The sequence below is a fragment of the Arabidopsis lyrata genome (assembly GCF_000004255.2).
Source record: "Arabidopsis lyrata subsp. lyrata unplaced genomic scaffold ARALYscaffold_8, whole genome shotgun sequence".
Classification (NCBI taxonomy): Eukaryota; Viridiplantae; Streptophyta; class Magnoliopsida; order Brassicales; family Brassicaceae; genus Arabidopsis; species Arabidopsis lyrata.
In genome coordinates this window covers 16,363,308-16,383,185 of record NW_003302548.1, presented here as the reverse complement: position 1 = coordinate 16,383,185, position 19,878 = coordinate 16,363,308, and the positions used below count along the sequence as shown (strand labels likewise).

General features: G+C 31.2%; 5 protein-coding genes, 1 long non-coding RNA gene and 1 pseudogene across 6 annotated transcripts; all 7 read right to left on the bottom strand.

Annotated features, from left to right (window-relative positions):
* Positions 1-6,219: 6,219 nt before the first annotated feature.
* On the bottom strand, positions 6,220-7,118 carry LOC9300396 (putative defensin-like protein 70). The gene is made up of 2 exons (XM_002864274.2): positions 6,818-7,118; positions 6,220-6,611 (listed from the first exon to the last, which is right to left on the bottom strand). Exons 1-2 carry the CDS (start codon positions 6,894-6,896, stop codon positions 6,442-6,444), a joined length of 249 nt encoding a protein of 82 aa, XP_002864320.1. The 5' UTR covers positions 6,897-7,118; the 3' UTR covers positions 6,220-6,441.
* A 462-nt stretch (positions 7,119-7,580) lies between these two features.
* LOC9300395 lies at positions 7,581-8,139 on the bottom strand. The gene is made up of 2 exons (XR_002330098.1): positions 8,010-8,139; positions 7,581-7,921 (listed from the first exon to the last, which is right to left on the bottom strand). It is a non-coding gene; the product is annotated as an uncharacterized LOC9300395 (long non-coding RNA).
* Positions 8,140-9,281: 1,142 nt separating this feature from the next.
* On the bottom strand, positions 9,282-9,783 carry LOC9300394 (defensin-like protein 69). Its single transcript, XM_002864272.2, has 2 exons — positions 9,634-9,783; positions 9,282-9,526 (listed from the first exon to the last, which is right to left on the bottom strand). The coding sequence occupies exons 1-2, from the start codon at positions 9,704-9,706 to the stop codon at positions 9,306-9,308; spliced, it is 294 nt and encodes a 97-aa protein (XP_002864318.1). The 5' UTR covers positions 9,707-9,783; the 3' UTR covers positions 9,282-9,305.
* A 689-nt stretch (positions 9,784-10,472) lies between these two features.
* LOC9300393 (putative defensin-like protein 66) lies at positions 10,473-11,093 on the bottom strand. The gene is made up of 2 exons (XM_002864271.2): positions 10,922-11,093; positions 10,473-10,825 (listed from the first exon to the last, which is right to left on the bottom strand). The coding sequence occupies exons 1-2, from the start codon at positions 10,992-10,994 to the stop codon at positions 10,647-10,649; spliced, it is 252 nt and encodes an 83-aa protein (XP_002864317.1). The 5' UTR covers positions 10,995-11,093; the 3' UTR covers positions 10,473-10,646.
* Positions 11,094-12,505: 1,412 nt separating this feature from the next.
* LOC9300392 lies at positions 12,506-19,097 on the bottom strand (annotated as a pseudogene).
* LOC9300391 (defensin-like protein 69) lies at positions 13,786-14,405 on the bottom strand. Its single transcript, XM_002864269.2, has 2 exons — positions 14,208-14,405; positions 13,786-14,108 (listed from the first exon to the last, which is right to left on the bottom strand). Exons 1-2 carry the CDS (start codon positions 14,278-14,280, stop codon positions 13,891-13,893), a joined length of 291 nt encoding a protein of 96 aa, XP_002864315.1. The 5' UTR covers positions 14,281-14,405; the 3' UTR covers positions 13,786-13,890.
* On the bottom strand, positions 14,831-15,305 carry LOC9300390 (putative defensin-like protein 66). The gene is made up of 2 exons (XM_002864268.2): positions 15,200-15,305; positions 14,831-15,097 (listed from the first exon to the last, which is right to left on the bottom strand). The coding sequence occupies exons 1-2, from the start codon at positions 15,270-15,272 to the stop codon at positions 14,919-14,921; spliced, it is 252 nt and encodes an 83-aa protein (XP_002864314.1). The 5' UTR covers positions 15,273-15,305; the 3' UTR covers positions 14,831-14,918.
* Positions 19,098-19,878: the final 781 nt, after the last annotated feature.

The window sequence follows — 19,878 nt, the reverse complement described above, 5'->3', positions numbered from 1 at the left end:
ACAGTGAGATGAGATATATAGTCAATCTTTGCTTTATCTAGTTTTTGTTTTGTTTTAGGGTCTAAATCATTCTTCTTTTTTTATAACACAGTATTAATGCTAATACAAATCACGCATTAAATTAGTCAACCTGATCGCTAATATTATCTGTTTCAATTAATTATGGTAACTTCAATAGAAAAATAGATTAATTTTTTACTAAAACAATAGGTAATTAATCAGGAACGAGGTCTAGAAAATTGTTATCTATTGACCATTTTTTTTTTGGACAAAACTATTGACTTATGCATGTACTAGTATGCAGTCCCGTACTACGTACGAAAAACAAATGAAAGTTTATTATAACTACAACAAAATTATTATACAATTATCATGCTAATTAAGATTAATCTCCAAAGTTGTTCATTTCTTGGATTAAAAAGAGAAATAGATGTATTTCTGAGCTAGAAGAGAAATATATAATGTTTTAAGATAATGAAATCTCTTAAAATATGATATACAAGATAACAACTCGCACGATGTGCGAGATGAAGTGATTCAAGTAAAATTATTATGATTAAAATTATTATCCGGGATCCAAAATCCGTTTGTGTAAAACGAAACATGTTAAAATTTTTTTTTTGTTTTATTCAAATTTGGGACTATTTCATATAAGAATATGTTTTACCCGTGAAATATTTAAACTTTGAATAAAGCTTCAACGTGATAAAAAAGTATTGACGAAATGTTACCATTTATGGCAATATGTCTTTCCGTATGTTTTAAAGATTTCGAGATTTTGTAGTATAAAAAGAAATTTTTTTTTAATAAGTATAAGAAATCCAAAATTTAGCAAAGATGAGATTTGATAGTTTCCAAGCTAAGATTTTGTAGTGTTCCAAATATAAGATTCTTAGATTATGAATGGATTATTTACGAAATGGTTATAATGTGGCCAGATTTTGGTTTATATACAAATGTGGTTATAATATTTTTATTCGAAAACTCCTCCAAAAAATAGGATTTTAAGTATTCGTAACATATATAGAAAGAAGATTATCTTATTTATTTAAGTAAAAAATTTATGAAAGATGTAAAGATTTTGTAGTTTTGAATTCGAGATTCTTGAACCAAATATATATATTTTATCATTTAAATATAAACATAAATATAAATATAAATAATAAGATTGTTTACCCATCCACTAAAGAAAATTTATATAAATGTATATAAAGAAATATATAAATATAAAAATATAGTAATATAAGATAAAAAAAAGTGTATGTTTTTAATTATTAATGGGATATATGGATGTATGAGACTAATGACAAATTCTGTAAATAGTCTAATAAATCTTGGATAACTCTCTAAATAGAAGCCAAATCATTGTGAGAGCGACACATCAGCGTGACAATCTTGTTAATAACACATGATGGTAAGGTTTTTTTTTTAAATGTTTCTCTATTAATATATAGGGGATGTACCAGAGTCTTGACTTGGCACTTCATAGATCACAACATTATATTTAATGTTTTTATTGTCCTTGATTTTATAAGAAATCTGCAAAACAATATATGTCAGTAAGACCAAAACGTAGTAGACGTGCAAAAAATAGAGAATAGTCAAATCTATTGTAACTCCATAATTCATAACTCACGTGCTAGTACTCACCATGTGCTTTCATTTGGCCTTCGTTGTTCTTCCTTTTTATCTTTTTCTCGAATGAATTGATAAAAATAACATTCAAAGCAAACCTTCTTTTTTAGCACCACAATCCAACACTGATGAAGTATCACCACAATCCAACACTGATGAAGCATCTGACAAATGGCTGTGATGGTGTTAATTAGGTATTTATAAAAAAAGGTAGGAAATCGTGAAGCATAAATATTTTTTTTAGTAAAAAATTAATCTATTTTTCTATTTTTGTTTAAGAAAGGCTGGAAAAAAGAAGAAGCATGCTCCTATATATGGCTAGTAACGGTAGATTGTGGAGATCGTGGAGAAACTTGATTTATTTTTTAAAAATAATAATTGTTTTGTTTCGTCACATTTTTACAGAAACTTGTTTTTTTTTTTAAAAATAATTTTGAATTGACACATGTCACAGTATTATTGGTATAGTGACTTGTGCTTTATAAGATAAAAGAGATTATAAACATGAAAATTGAATTTTCTTTAATATCTCAAAACTAAATAAATGAAATAATATTTAGAAGAAAAAGTACAACAAAAGTAATATTTAGCACCACATGTTGAGATGCTACAACAAGAGTACTGTGGCTAATTGTTTTTTTTTTTTTGTGAAAAATAGACATAAACCAATTTTTTTTTTTTTTTGAAAAACAAAAAAAACCAATATTATTGATAGTGAGGTTGCTTTTGAACGTCATATACATATAACATAAACTAAGTAGTAGCTAGATGCTACTTTGAAAATTCTGTAATGGGGGGATTGACACCTATGTTTATGTATAGAGATATACACATCATAGTATTTTATAAATATGTGGTCCATTCTAGTCTCTTGGATTACTGAAAAAAAATACATATGTGATAGGGTGAGTTAAATTTCTATGCCCAGACGAAACGAAAATTAAGTGGATATGCTTGATTATTAGATATTTAACCCTCTCTCTTCCCTTGCAACATTTAAGACGCAAACACCCCTACAAAACAAAGATAACGTTAACCGAGTAGTATAGGTACAGCAGCATTAAATGCTAAACGATATCTTCGAAGATATTTTCTCGCCGGCATTAGAAAAATAAAGATACAGAAATAATTACACCAGATATGTTATTCACCTGTAAGTCAACGTCTGCTCAGCACATATCCATGGGTTAATAACAATGTTACTCCGATAATACGTTATATGCTAACTATCATCATGCATGTTTTTACCTAAGACTTTTCAACCATTCATCAAACTCCCATCCAAGTTTTGCTGACGATATTGTCCCGATAAGACGTTATTTGGTAACTATCATCATGCATGGGATATTCAGCTGTAAGACAACGTTTGCTCAGCACAGATCCATGTTTTGATAACGATGTTACTCCGATAATATGTTATCTGCTAAATGTCATCATGCATGTGTTTACCAAAAGACTTTTCAACCATTCATCAAACCCTCAACCTATTTTGCTAACGATATTACCCGGATAAGACGATATCTGCTAACTATTATCATGTATCAGTTATTCAGTTGTAACTCAACGTTTGTTCGCCACACAGGGCTATTTTTCGCTAACGATGTGACTCAGATAATACGTTAGCTGCTAACTATCATCATGTATGTTTTCAACACTTCATCAAACCGCAATCCATGTTTTGCTAACGATATTACCCCGAGAAGACGTTATCTTCTAACTATCATCATGCTTGTTTTACTAAATACATTTCAACCATTCGTAAAACTCCCATTGCTGATTCGCTAACGATATTATCTCGACAAGACGTTATCTGCTAACTATAATTATGCATGTGTTATTCAACTGTAAGTCAACGTTTGCTCACCACAATTCACTGTTATGTTAACCGTGTTACCACGATAATACGTTAACTGCTAACTATAATCATGCATGATTTGACCTAAAACTTTTCAACCATTCATCAAACCTCCATCCCTGTTTTTATAACAATAGTATCCCGATAATACGTTATATGATATATAACTACGATAATGTTTTCACCTCTAAAGTTGAAAATAATCAGCAAACACCAAACAACAAGTTTCGATTGATAACATTGTTAGTCGATAATACGACTACCTGCTAACTAAAATAAGCCAAATATTAAATAATCATCAAACACCAAACGAAATTTGTAAATAATCATCAAACACCGAACAACAAGTTTTGATTGGTAACATTGTTAGTCGATAATACGACTAGCTGCTAACTAAAATAAGGCAGATATTAACTTAAAGCAGCTTTTAAAAACATTCATACAAACAACATTCACGTTTTGCTAACAGTAGTTCCCCAATAAGACGTTAGTGGCTAACTATGACCGTTATTACCTCAAAAATTATAACTATTCATCAAACCCAAGACAACAATGTCTCTATGTATTGATAACAATGTTAGGCGATAATTCGGCTATCTGCTAACTATAATCAGATCCTCATATTGAGATCTGAAACAATCCTTTTCTTCAACATCGTAATAACCATGTCCACGGTTACATCTTCTTCAAGCCCAAACAACTTTCTTCTTCTTCTTCTTCTTCTTCTTCTTCATACTTGGATACTTCCCACAAGGTAAGCCAGTGACAATCTTGAACTCTCTTAAAGAAAAACGAATAGGAGAACCCGTGAATAACACCTAAACGCAATCAACCAGGGAGGAAGCAGAATCGGAGGCATCGGTTCTGGAAAAAAATGGATAAAGTCTAGTTAGACAACGAAAAACATGTCGTTGAACCCTTGCTCGAAAAACAGAACCAGAGAAAAAGAATGCGAGAGGACAGTTTTGGGGAGTTGTTTCCTTTTTCTTTCAGCCTCAAAACGCCATCTCTCCTCCTCATATAGGATGAGGAAAAAGACGACTGTTCGGTAACTGGGCAAGAAAAAAATTAAAAAAAAAAATTAAATAAATAAAACTCCCCAAAACAATATCTCGCAAAATCTTCTCCTACCGTCTGCAATGATACAGCCCTATAATATATATGCGATTCCCTTGATGCTATAGGGGTACATGCGTAAAAAAAAATGAACAGAAGCAAGGGAACAGTGCAAAATGAAGGGAGTGAATTATCTATTCATCTATGCATATCAATTGATATTTTCCTATTTTATAAATATGTGGTCCATTCTAGTCTCTTGGATTACTGAAAAAAAATACATATGTGATATGCCTAACCATTCATTAAACCTTGCAGACATAAAATGGAATAAAATAATAAAATGATGTGAGAAAAAATATTTGCGTATGCGAAAAAATGTCTATATACTTTGAGAGAAACTTTGTTAATAATTAATTGTTTAATTAGTTTGTAGACAACAATATTGAAACAAAAGAGAATTCCATAGGGGAACACAAGAATTATAGATCCGGCCGGATCCGGATCCGGATATCCGGGATCCGTTATATAACATATATAATTGACTGGGCCTAACTTAATTTATGCATCATTTCAGACTTTAATTATTAATTCTGTTAATGGGCCTAACACAATAAAGATAGAAGCCTTATTCGATTAGTTGTTGACTTGTTGTGTGTATGGAAAAATGGGGTTTTGGGAGATGGAAGACTCATTTCGCCGTCTCTTCTTCTTCTTCTTCTTCTTTTTTTTTAATCACCGTTTTTTCATTTTTGTACATAAATCCGGCAAATCAACCCACGTAAACCACTGCCATCACTTCGAAGGCATCCCCAACGTTCTTCCCGTAGCCTCTCGATTATGATATTTTGTCTTCCATTCGTTGTGGTTGATATCGCTAGCTTCCGGTGATGATTTCTAGATCTGATTCCACTGAAGATGTTAGAAGAGAGAGTGTGAGTTTGAGGTAACGAGACAGACGACGGCGGAATCAAAAAGTGGTGGGGAAGTGGTGTGAATGTTCCGGTGAAAGAAAAAAATATAATCGGATATCCGGTTTTTTGCACGGAGCTCCGGACGCCGGATATCCGATGGCCACGGATCCGGATAATATTTTCATAGATCCGGCAGATACGGATCCGGATCCGGATATGCCTAAAAACCCCGGATATCCGGATCCGTCTCAGGGCTAATACGAGTCATAACTCATAGTCACTTCCATTTTTTTCGTTTTAGTTTTTTGACTATATACAAGTCTATTGACCATTAATGTGTAGTCTTTACCAATTTAGTAACCTGACACTTTCAAAGACAAAAAATCTTCATTTATTTATATCCTAAGTTTGACTTCAACAAGTTTTGTTATCCTAAATTTGGATTATGAATCGGGATTTGTCGATCCAAATGACAAGACTAGAAAATAAATCTCTCACACACAATAATTTGAAAATTTAGAACAGATTTAAACTGATTTGGGCCTAAAGTTTCTCTAAATTCGCTAAGCCCATCAACTACGTTAAATTGCATATGCATGATGAAATGTCTTTGTAGCACGATTGAAATCGAATCTACCAGGAGTAACTTCTTACACACCAAAGATACAAAAGACAGTAAACTAAGATATAACTAATTAGTTGTTTTTGGTTTTCTTATTAATAACTATCAAACATGAACCAACTTGTTATAACATCCTAAACTTAATAGAAACGCAATTCACTAATTTGACTGAACTCGCGAACCTATCATCCAACGTGCTGACAGGTGAACGAGATCCACGTCCTGTCGCTAGAAATGTGTTATCAGATTCAAAATATATCAACATAGTCAATCAAATGTGCTAATCTTATTATTATATATTATTCCACTAATAAAAAACATATCCATATTATTATTGTTCAAACTGTAGTTAAAATTATTTAATTTTTACAACAACAATATTTGAAAGTAGGGGGAATTCCAAAACCAACACAAGAACCCTCTTTGTATTTCTTGTTCACACAAATCGTATTGCACTCGTTGTTGCCAAGTTTAGGAGTGCAAGGATTGAAGCACAGTTGATTCGAAGCCTCCTCCGGTGCAAGATTACCTATTAGAAAGATCCAATTCATTGATAAAATGTATATAAGACGTACACAAATAAGTAAAACCCACTCATGATATAAAACCACAATTTTTTTTTTTTTTTATAAATAAAAAGAATCATTTTCTGTTTGAAAAATACTTTTTCTAATTTGAATTGAGAAGTATTTTCATAAATGATGCTGAAAATTTTAAAATAGAGCATTTAAATACCGGAGACGTGATCGGAGGAGACTCCGATGAGAACGATGAGGGTGAATACAACCAACTTTTTTAAGGATTCCATCTTCATACCATTCAATTTCTTACACACTTTCAAATGGTTTAACTAAATTTTGTTATAATTATGTTTTTTCTTGCTTATGAATTTACAGGCATGTATTAAGTCTTTTTATAATTACAAGAAATGGTCATTGGTCAATACTTATTCATAACCATAAATTCGTTTTTTATTATTTTACCATACATACTTACATATATTAATATAACAAGTTGACCATTAACCTGTGTAAGAGAACAGCTATGCCACAGCAAATTACTAACAAAACAAATGAAATACAACTATAACCATAATACAAATACATAAGTGTTCTACGCTGCATTCCAATGTAGTACGTTACTACATTTCTGTTGTAAAGATGCATTTCTGATAAATTAATATGACAAAAATGTACATTAATAAAATTATAGCTCAACCAAGTGAAACAATCAACAAAAACTTGATAGCACCGTCAAGGATTTGCTAGCAAAGAATGCTAGAGACCATAACACTATTTCTTCTCTTTTTAGCATTTCTGTTTCTTATTGGTTTATTGACACTGATTATGTGATTAAAAAACAATAACGACAATTAATAATATTATGTACTCTTTCTGTTTTACAAAGATTTTACAAAGACTGCTATTCTACATTTTTCACACATATTAAAAAAACTATTAAAAGTTTTACTATACTCCTTATTAATACATTAAAGAAATAGAGTTAAAAATTAATTTTTATTCAAAATTCTACATTAGAAATACAAATCGATATATTTTGTAAAACAAAAATAAAATTTTAAAACGACATTAGTTTTATGAAACGGAAGAAGTATTATATTATCCTCCCACTAAAAGACTTTATACACAATGTTTACAACAACAAGAACAATGAATAAAAGGTTTGTGAGGAAGTTCATGTTGTTCAATACAACTAGCCAAGTACCACCCGTGAAAGCCATTTCCAAACATCGTTTGTTGCAATTCCTACTCTCCTTACTCTCGTAAGTCTCATTACAGTGGTCAAAGCACGTCTGTGTTTCGGCGTTTATTTTCATCTCTACAATCATTAAAAAAATTGTTATTATTTAAGGGAAAAGTACGAATAGGTACATTAATAATATATTCGAAAGTATAAAAAAACACACCACAAAAAAGCTCATAGGAAATGGCCACCATAATCACGAGAGAAAATGCAACTATCAATTTGGAAGAACTCATTTTTCAACTCTAGCTCTAGCTAGCACTCAATTTATTTTTTCTAAAACAATATATAGATTTTAAGATTTGGTTTTGATGTAAAACGAGCACTTTATAAAAAAAAAAAATATATTTCTATCATAAATATTGTTAAAACCTCATTATTAACAATAATTATGGTTTGATATAAAAGGAGCTAGAAATTTTTAGTGTAGGTATGGTTTAATGTAAAATTAAAAAGTATAAATTCCAATTGAAAAAAATAGCAAAGAAAAGAGTCCATTATTATTAGCTAAAGTGGATCAAAAATTTCTTCCATTTTGTTAAGATTTGGTTTGATGTAAACATAAACAAACAAAAAAAGATTATACAAAGAAATATCTTTCAAAAGGGTATATTACAATTTATAATATTCTTCTAATTAAAAAAAAAAAGAGAAAGTAAACATGATATATTAATATCTTCTTCCAATTTTTAAAAAGAGCAAAGAAAAGGGTCTATTTGTAAAAATAAAGGTATAACAATAAAAAGAAGGCCTCTTGTGATTAGATATAATGGTCATAAGTCATAATCTTTACTCTTCCCAGTTCTTCTCTGTTTTAAGTTTTTGTTAACTTAAAAGGAATTAGCTATATCTTTCACATTGAATAATTTTAGAGCTGTATTGATAATAATCTGAAATAGCAAATTTTCTTTATTGTTTGACATCAAGTTTTCATTTTCCTTCAAATGTTTGATTATCATGGGGTTTATGGACATTTTTTTTTGTTATATTTTTTTTAAAGAATAATCTTTCCTTCAGAGTAAAATTATAATTTTTTCTTGAACAAATTTTTTCTTAAGATTTTTTTTGATAAAAGATTGAAAATATATACTTGACGTAAACATTAGAACTATGCAAATGAAAATACTTATTTTTTAAAAGAATAATTTTTCCTTCAAAATATAAATAATAATTTATTGCGCATTTCTGTAGTTCAGAGTTAATCTTACAAAAGAAAATAGTTGTTGAATGCTTTCTTACAATTTTATCAAAATTTTATATTAACAATTGCTTGTTTTGTTATATGGCAATCACGATTACCCTATTTAAAATAAATCTAGAAATAAAAATACAGTCCTTAATAGAGTTAATATTTTATTATTATATTAAACATTTATATGATCTTCTCACTAAATAATTTTATCTGTTTATTTATTATAGTACTTAGAATAATATATATTTTCAAAAGGAAATATATTGATCAAGGAGAAAGAGGTGAAAGAATTAAAGGATTACAACAACAACGACGAAAGTAAGGTCGTTTGGGAGGAAGAACATAAGCCTTAGGAGGAGGATAAATGCAGCTACCATCTTTATAAGCAAATAATACACACTTTTTGTTACATTCTGGATTTTGAAATGTCGCATTACAACTTTCATCAAAGCATGTCGGAGACACAGTTCTCGCATTTATTCCTATTCCTACGATCATCATAAAAAGTAAATAGAAAATTAAATATACCTAAAAAACAAAAACCAGTATGATCAAATAAGTAAATGTAATAATTGTATTATGTAAAGAGACATACCAGAGAAAAGGTCATAGGAAATGGTCATCATAAGGACGAGAGTGAATGCAACCAACAATTTAGAAGAACCCATTTCAAATTCTCTCGGACAGTCAATTTGCTTATATTAAAACAAAATTTATTGTCTTTGAAGGTATTCTTTGATGTACATTAGTTGAGTATTAAATGATCTATTTATAAAAACATAAGAAGTTCATAAGCATAACTTTTGCGAGTCTATACAAGTTCTAACTATATATGTTAATATAATCAATGTAGATTTTTAATTACATTTTAAATCTTTGACCAAAAAAAAAAACTAAAAGGTTATGGTAAATCATTTGTTTAGTCAAAGTTATTAAGAGAAATATCTTGTGATAATGTAGCACTACGAATTTAAAAGACACATAATCAACATTAACAAATTTTTATATTGACATTAAATTATTCTTAACTTACTTTTTTGAAAAAGTTAAAAAAAACAATAAAAAAAAAAGAGATGCAATACAAATACTTCCTAAGATCACTTATCCTAGTATTCTTTTCGTCTACACACGCTTAACTGCGAAATTGTAATGTGATCCAATACATTAATGCTGGTGTGATCGTATCCGACATTAGTGCTACACATGAACTTTCTATTGACAATGAACTATTGTTTTAACTTTTTGTAAGCTGTTTATGAAATTTCAGTTAATTGTTTCGCATGAGTTTTCCAATTTTTATTGGTTTAGTTATTGGGCATATAACAGAGGGCCAATGAGCCACATCGAAAAGGTCTAAGGTTTATCTAAATATACGTTTGAGTATGTGTTAAACCTTCGTAGGTCTTCCCTTCAATTCCGATGAAATATTTTTCAATTTTAATATATATTTTTATGCATTAATTAAAATTAATCATTAAAAGAGTTATGTGGTCCGTAATTGAATTTCATATATGTATGGTATGGTCTTCCCATTGAAAAATAAAACTCTTTATTATAGTTAAAGAATTATCTATTTCATCAAAGCGGATGAAGAATTATCTATTTCATTTACGAACAACAAAAACGATATGTAGAAGTTTTCGGGGGAAGTCCTTCGGATAGAATGCAAACACCTTTTCTATAAGACAAACCTACACAATATTTATCGCAGTCTTGTGTCAAGAATTTCTCAGTACAATCTCGTCCACAAGTGGGAGGCGAAGCTTGCGCTCTGATTCTTGTTTCAACTATCAATCATTAAACGAAAAAATTAAGAAATTTTTTTTGGAGAAGGATACAAAATTGTATACGCATAGCTGAATCTATATTAAAATAACATATACCAGAAAATAGGTCAGAAGAAATAGCCAGCATAGCAACAACGATGAATGTAATCATCAATTTGGAGGAACCCATTTTATTAAATCAGTATTGTATATTTTCTAAGATAGAGTTTGATTTACATTGATTGAATATGAAATGATCTATTTAAAATTACATTAAAAAAGTTCATAACAGTAACTTCCGTGATTCTGTCCAATTTTTAACTATATATATCCAAGTTCTTTTCCTCTTTATTTTTGTAAATTTAATAAATGCAGATTTTTAACTAAATAGCTATATCTTTTACCAAAATAAATCATCATAAAAAATAAATCATTTAATTTGTTTGGTCTTTTTTTTTTTTGGGCAAAATTTTTGTTTGGTCAAAAGTTAAATCATTTAAAAAATATATCTAGTGATAAGAGCACTGCAAATTTATAAGACACATAATCAACATTAGAAAATTGAGTATTTAATGATCTATTTATATTTTATAATTACATAAAATTTCAGTACCATAACTTCTGGTGCATGAGTCGTTACAAGTTCTAATATACCCAAGTTCTTTTCCTCTTTAGTTTTGTTCATGTAGTAAATGTACGTAGATTTTTAACTAAATAAAATAAATCTTTGACCTTAAAATAATAGATAAATCATTTGATTGGTAAAAACGCTTTACCACTTTGAGGAAAAGATCTAGTGATAATAGCACTACGAATTTAGAAGGCACATAATCAACATTAGCAAACTTTTATATTCTTAGCTTGCCTGCAATATTAGAACTTTATATTGACAAAGGACTAATTAACGTTCTAACTTTTCGTAAGCTGTTTAGTGCAATTTTAATTAATTGGTTCATCGAAAATTAATAGTTTTCGAGGTTGGGTTGGTTTAGTTATTAAGCTCAAATAACAGAATGGCTAATGTCCACAACAAAAATTTATTAAAAACTCGCTTAAGTATCTGCTAAACCTTCATATATCTTCCCTTGAATTTTGCATAGATACTTTTCTTATAAAACCATAACGGTGTGGAGATACGTGTAGTCCAAAATCAATTACTCATTAGCGAAGCTTCTTATCGTTGAGACAACTGACTTGTGTAATGAGTCGCTTTGCTAACATTGAGTCGCTTTGTTAACATAAAGACTTCACCGTAGAAAAAAAGAAATTAAGATTAATTGAAATTTTATATATGTATTTTCTCAAATAAAGGAAGAAAAAAGAAAAACTCTTTTAAGTAGATTTGAAGTAGAAAAGCATAAACATATTTTGATCAAAGATGAGAAATTAAGAATTACATAGTGGATTTACCAATAACAACAACAATAATATGAAGGAGGTTTAGGTCCTACGAAGGACCTTAGAAGGCAAACACCTTTGTTGAAAGACAACTCTTTTGTACAATACTTTTCGCATTCTGGACTTTGGAATTTCTCGTTACATTCGTGACTTGCTTCTACACAATTTCCCGTTGGAGCTACCATCATTTTGACAAAAAAAAATTATTTCAAATTTAGAGAAGTAAAATAAAATGTATATGTGATATTCATATATATATATATATATATATATATATATGCCAAATATCTCTTCACAATTTTTATCGTTATCTTTTTCTTTCTTCTCAAGTCTATTTGTAGTTAAGAGTATCAGACAAAATGGTCATTGGCCAGAACTCATAAATTCGGTTTGAATCAATTCATACCATTCACAGTATATGACCAATTGACCAATATATGTTTTTTCCTTATAACGTGGCACATTTTTACTGAGAGCATACATTGTTCAAGATTTTTCGCAAACAGACTGTTTTATAAATTACTTTATTTTATATATTATTATATCTAATGTAGAGAACTTTCGCAGAACAAATCTAATTAGGGAATCTTGTAACATTGTGGATTGAGTCCACTTATAGATAAATTGCCCTAATGCGCTCTAAGAGAAATTGAAAAAAAAAAACAAAAAAAAATATTGGGTTTATTAACCAAGATCAACTCATTTGTTTCATATAGCAAACATAGTTATTTAGAGATTCTTCAATATCTTCATACAAAGTATTACACAAAAAATAAAAAAGCAAGATCACAATCCGGTAAAGTGAAATTAGGAGGATCACTTTGGTCTACGTGCATCATGAAACAACAACCTCACATCCTTTGAATCAATATCTAACTCTTTCTCAACTCCGCCGCTAAAGAATCGTTCATAAACTTCCTTGATAACTTTCAAAACATTCCCCAACGATCCATCGTTTCGACCCTCGTCTCTCTTCTCCTCTGCATAAGATTTCGAGTACTTCACATCGCGTCTTGTCTTGTCACTAAAATAATTGTATTTGGTGATCTCTAGCAGGTTCCTCTTGTGATCAGGCCAAACTTGAGCAGTATCATCCACAATCACAACTCCACACTCATCTGCCAAAACAAGATCAAGTGTCTTTATATAAGGACTCTCGTTTCTGGTTATCACTCGATCCCCAAAGTATACTTTCTCCGGATCAATCAGCTTCAACACGTTCTTTGCGTAATCACGATCTCCCATCGTGTAAACATACATGGAAAACATCTCTTTGGCTTCTTTAAGAAACTCGTGAACATAAGGTCTAATCTTTTTATGGACATTTTTGTTTTGTTTCTATTTTTAAAGAATATTTTTACTTTCAGAGTGAAAAGAATAATTTTTCTCTTGAACAAATTGATATAGATTTAGATAGGCAAAAATGCTTAACTTAAACATTTGAACTATGCCTCAGCATTTGAAAATTTTGGTTCGATTTGGTTATGAACTTCATAAATTTGGTGTGTTCAGTTTTCAGAAAATGTTTCTGAATTAAACTGAATTGAATATTTGGTTTTCCTTCGGTTTGAAAGCTAGACAAATTCAGATTTGTTCATAGATATTTAGTTTTATATATTTTCCAATTAGAACATAAGATTTCCTATTGAAAAGAAGATTATCTATTTATTTATATTATAGGTACTTAATCAAGGAGAAGGAGGAGAAAGAATTATAGGATTACAACAACAACGAGGAAAGTAAGGTCGTTTAGGAGGAAGACCATCAACCTCAGGAGGAGGATAAATGCAGCTACCATCTTTATAAGCCAATCCTACACACATTTTGTTACATTCTGGATTTTGAAATGTCGCGTTACAACTTTCATAGCATGTTGGAGGCACAGTTCTCGCACTTATTCCTATTCCTACAATCACCACAAGAAGTAATTAAAGATGAAAAATACGAAAAAAAAAATCAGTATGAATAAGTAAATGTAATAATTGTATTATGTATTGAGACATACCAGAGAAGAGGTCATAGGAAATGGTCATCATAACAACGAGAGTGAATGCAACCAACAATTTAAAAGAACCCATTTTCAATTTGCTTTTATTAAAAAAGGATTTCTCGTCTTTGAAGATTTTGTTTGAAGTACATTAGTTGAGTATGAAATGATGTATTTATAATTACATAAGAAGTTCATAACCATAACTTTTGTCAATATAATCAATGTAGATTTTTAACTAAAAATTTAAATCTTTGACCAAAAATAAAAAACTAAAAGATTTTGGTAAATCATTTGTTTGGTCAAAGTTAAATCATGTTAAGAGAAAGATCTAGTGATAATAGCTCACTATGAATTTAAAAGACACATAATCAACATTAACAAATTTTTATATTTAGATTGAATTATATTCTTAGCTTACTTGCTACATAAGAAATTTCTACTAACAACGAACTATCGTTTTTAACTTTTCGTAAGTTATTTGTATTGATTTAGTTATTGGGCATATAACAGAGGGCCAATGAGCCACATCGAAAAGATCTAAGGTTTATTCAAATACTCGTTTGAGTATGCATTAAACTTTCATAGATCTTCCCTTCAATTCCGATGAGATACTTTTCCTCTTAATATATACACTCTTGTTTTGAAAAATAAAACTCTTTATTATAGTTAAAGGATAATAAACATGAATATATTTGATCAGAGCGGATGAAGAATTATATATTTTATTTACGAACAACAACAACGATATGTAGAAGTTTTTGGAGGAAGTCCTTCGGATAGTATGCAAACACCTCTTTTATAAGACAAACCTACACAATATTTATCGCAGTCTTGTGTCAAGAATTTCTCAGTACAATCTCGTCCACAAGTGGGAGGCGCAGCTTGCACGCTGATTCCAGTTTCAACTATCAATCATTAAACAAGAAAATTAAGATTTTTTTTTTTTTTTGAGAAGGATACAAAATTGTATATGTAATAGCTGAATCCATATTAAAAATAACATGTACCAGAGAATAGGTCAGAGGAAATGGCTAGCATAGCAACAACGATGAATGTAAACATCAATTTGGAAGAACCCATTTTAACAAACCAATATTGTATATTTTTAAGATAGAGTTTGATTTACATTGATTGAATATGAAATGATCTATTTATAATTACATAAAAAAGTTCATAACCGTAACTTCCGTGATTCTGTCCAATTTGTATCTATATCAAAGTTCTTTTCCTCTTTAGTTTTGTTGATATAGTAAATGTACGTAGATTTTTAACTAAATAAATTAAATCTTTGACCTTAAAAGTATCTACAAGGTAAATCATTTGTTTGGTAAAAACGCTTTACCACTTTAAGAAGAAGATCTAGTGATAATAGCACTACGAATTTAAAAGGCACATAATCAACATTAGCAAACTTTTATATTCTTAGCTTGCCTGCTATATAAGAACATTTTTTTTTTTTTTAAACCTTATATATTGGGTGAACGACCTGTGTCCCCCCAGTAAGTTTCATATAGTACCATAACAACACAGATTTCGGGTCTCGTTTCCAGTCCACACAAAACAAAATTTAAACTTCAGATTCCCCCTAAATTGAAAGTTCGAGACCTCATTCCCCATATATTCAAATTTCGTGGTTTATCATTGGTTAACTGTGCCGAAAAGCAAATTAACCACTTAAAATCAAATTAAACCGGATTTATCCAGAACCCAACCCAATTAGTTGACCCATCATTATACCCAAGTGAAAATCCGATTCGAATTATGTAATGGTACGTTTCCGATTCCGATCTGTGATTGTTTTTTTTTTTACAGAAATCCAAAGCCACCTTAAAGTATGTTCAAGATTAAGAAGAGCAATCTGGAGAAGAAATTGAACGAATCCAAAGCCTAATACTCGAGTTTAGGTAATGAAGAGAGAGAACTTGGTATAGAACCATAGAGATCATTGAAGGAAAGGTCAATGTACTCAAGATTCTTGAGCTGACTCAGAAACTCATGAACCGGACCGGTGAGATTCGTCCAGCTTAGTCAGAGAAAAGTGAGATTCTTGAGCTTGGCAATAGTGGGTTGGATCTGACCAGTGAGGTTAGTGAGTTTGCGGAAGATAAGGGATGTAAGATACGGTAAGTCACCGACTTCAGCTGGGATCTGAACGGAGATATCGCCGTCTTGTATGATTAGGGAAGTGACGCGGTGGTTGACGGTGGCGTCGCCGCACTCGAGGCAGTACCAAGAGCAACAGTCGGTTTTGGGATCCCATACGGTGGCGTCGCCGCACTCGAGGCAGTACCAAGAGCAGCAGTCGGTTTTGGGATCACAAGTAATTTTAGCAATCCGATTTGGATTTGTTCAATTTCTTCTCCACACCCAATTTTGATTCCGATTAAACGAAACACAGCTTCTTCGTGATTCTAACTTTCTCGTACCGATCACCAGCGAATCAGAAGGATTATAAAGAAGAAAAGAGAATGAAAAAAAGGAGAGGAATTGTGTAGGGAGGAGAAGAAGAGAAGAAACGGAGGCTGCGTTAAACAGTGAGGAGGAGGAAGAAGAAGAAGGAAGGCGGTTTACTAATCGGGTTGGTTTCTGGGTAAATCCGGTTTACTTTCGATGTTAAGCGGTTAATTTGGTTTTCGGCATAGTAAACCAAAGATAAACCACAAAATTTGAAATTTGAAGCAAACAGTTACAAAACAGAGAATCATCGGAAGTTCACCGGAATCGGAGCTGCGGCTCGGAACTCCGGAGGCAACGAGCCAGACGCACCATACCCGGCGGATTCAAGGCCCACAGCTTTGCAGTAGCGACGAGGGGATGATGCCAATGAAAGAAGAATCCGATTTCCACCGTCGACTTCACTCCCCCGAGCCACCGGACCCGCACAGACCTCCAGGGATGCGTAACTCGCCAACAAACTTTTCGTAAGAACTTTCTATTGACAAAGAACTAACGTTCTAACTTTTCGCAAGCTGTTTAGTGCCATTTTAATTAATTGATTCATCGAAAATTAAGAGTTTTCCAGTTTAGGTTGGTTTAGTTATTGAGCTCAAATAACAGAATGGCTAATGTCCACAACAAAGAGTACTTTGCTTTATCAAAAACTCGCTTATGTATATCTGCTTTTTTTGTGCGAAAATGTATATCTGCTAAACCTTCATATTACTTCCCTAGAATTTTGATTAGATACTTTTCTTATACGTGTGGTCCAAAATCAAGTACTAATTAGCGAAGCTTCTTATCGTTGAGACAACTGACTTGTGTAATGAGTCGCTTTGCTAAGATTGAGTCGCTTTGTTAACATAAAGACTTCATCGCTCAATTGTAGTCCATCGACTAGATAGTTGAATCTCCACAGTCAATAAGCAGTTATAGAATATTCCGTAATGAATATAGAAATGGACACATTACAAGAAGACGAGAAATCGATCTCTGAATCGATTTTTTTGCCTTTTTTCTTCGTTTTTAGTGAAATATTTTGCATCACAACATATTGTTTATTCTATGATCAATATCTATTGGGAGAACCGGAGATCGACCGAGATCGACGATCGAGATGATCGCCCAAGATTATGGAAATCATGAAGATCGAGAAGGATCTAGAAGATTATCATAAATTAGTTTAGGAATATTTACATTTATCTTTAAAGTATTATTTACATTTATATTTATCATAAATTAGGAAACTTAGATTAATCTCATCTCTATATAAGAGAATGTATTTTGTAACTTTATTCTTATGAGAGTTTATTATAATTCTTCCTAAACACTTTTTGTGTTCTTTACTCTCATCAATTTATCATGGTATCAGAGCCAAGATCCTTTCTGTGGATTTTGGATCCGTTACGTTAGCTTCCGCAAAGAAAAAAAAAAATCAGTTTCGGGAACAATGATGTTTTCTCGCCCTCGCGAGTTTAACTTCTCCTTTTGATTAAACTACTCGCCCTCGTGAGTTGTTTTTTTTTAGTCTCGCCATCGCGAGCAACATCCGAACCTCGCAATCGCGGGTGATATTTTTATTACTTGAACCCTACGATCGGGTATAAACGTCGATGACCTAACGGCTGGGTTTTGTAGCCGCTTTGAGCCCTACGATCGGGTATAAACGTCGATGACCTAACGGCTGGGTTTTGTAGCCGCTTTGAACCCTACGATCGGGTATAAACGTCGATGACCTAACAGCTGGGTATTGTAGCCGCTTTGAACCCTTCGATCGGGTATAAACGTCGATGATGACCCGACGGCCGGGTATAAAAGCCGTTATTCTGAAGACTTGTCCAATCTCAAACGTGTAACCACGTATGAGCTTGCCGGGGGGTATTGGGAGAACCGGAGATCGACCGAGATCGACGATCGAGATGATCGCCCAAGATTATGGAAATCATGAAGATCGAGAAGGATCTAGAAGATTATCATAAATTAGTTTAGGAATATTTACATTTATCTTTAAAGTATTATTTACATTTATATTTATCATAAATTAGGAAACTTAGATTAATCTCATCTCTATATAAGAGAATGTATTTTGTAACTTTATTCTTATGAGAGTTTATTATAATTCTTCCTAAACACTTTTTGTGTTCTTTACTCTCATCAATTTATCAATATCTCCGAGGGAGCTTATCAATAGAAACCCTAGAGAGAAGGAGTGGTGGACTGTGATAACGATTAATTGAAATTTTATATATGTATTTTCTCCATTTAAAAAAAAAAAAGAAAAACTCTTTATTAGATTTGAAGTAGAAAAAGCATAAACATATTTTGATCAAAGATGAGAAATTAAGAATTACATAGTGGATTTATCAATAACAACAACAATAATACGAAGGAGGTTTAGGTTCTACGAAGGACCTTAGAAGGCAAACACCTTTGTTGAAAGACAACTCCTTTGTACAATACTTTTCGCATTCTGGACTTTGGAATTTCTCGTTACATTCGACTTGCTTCTACACAATTTTCCGTTGAAGCTACCATCATTTTGAGAAAAGAAATTATTAAAATTTAGAGAAATAAAATAAAATGTATATGTGATATTCATATATATATATAACGAATAATACCAAAGAAAATGTTACAGAAATTTTTTTTGTTTTTTTTTTTAATAAAACAAAAGTTACAGAAATTGGTAAAATAAGCAAGACAGTAAATGTAGCCAGTAGCTAGAGATAATTGGATCCTTAAATTTTTTTAGTAAGAATCTCTAAATTTTGATAGACATATTTGTCAGATTCACTAATTTTTTTAAAGTCTCTTACGTCTTAAAAAATTCACTAATTTTTTTAGTCTTAACAATGGAGAGGCATCAGAAGAAGATATCAGTGTTTCCAAAGCTGAGACATAAGGGATTAAATTGAATTTAGAGATTTAAAAGTTATAACCAAAATAATACTATATACATACCAAAGGCGAGATCACTTAGTCGGCAATGGACGGAAGAAACTGCGATGAGAACAATCAGAGTGAAGGCAACCAACATTTTTGAGGGATTCATCTTCATACCTTTCAATTTTTTTCTTTAGTCAGTTCGAATTCTTACACACTAAATATTGTTATGTTTTTCTTTCATATCAAGTCTATTTGTAGTTAAGAGTATCAGACGAAATGGTCATTGGTCAGAACTCATATTCATAACCATAAATTCGGTTTGAATTTTCATACCATTCACAGTATATGACCAATTGATCAATAA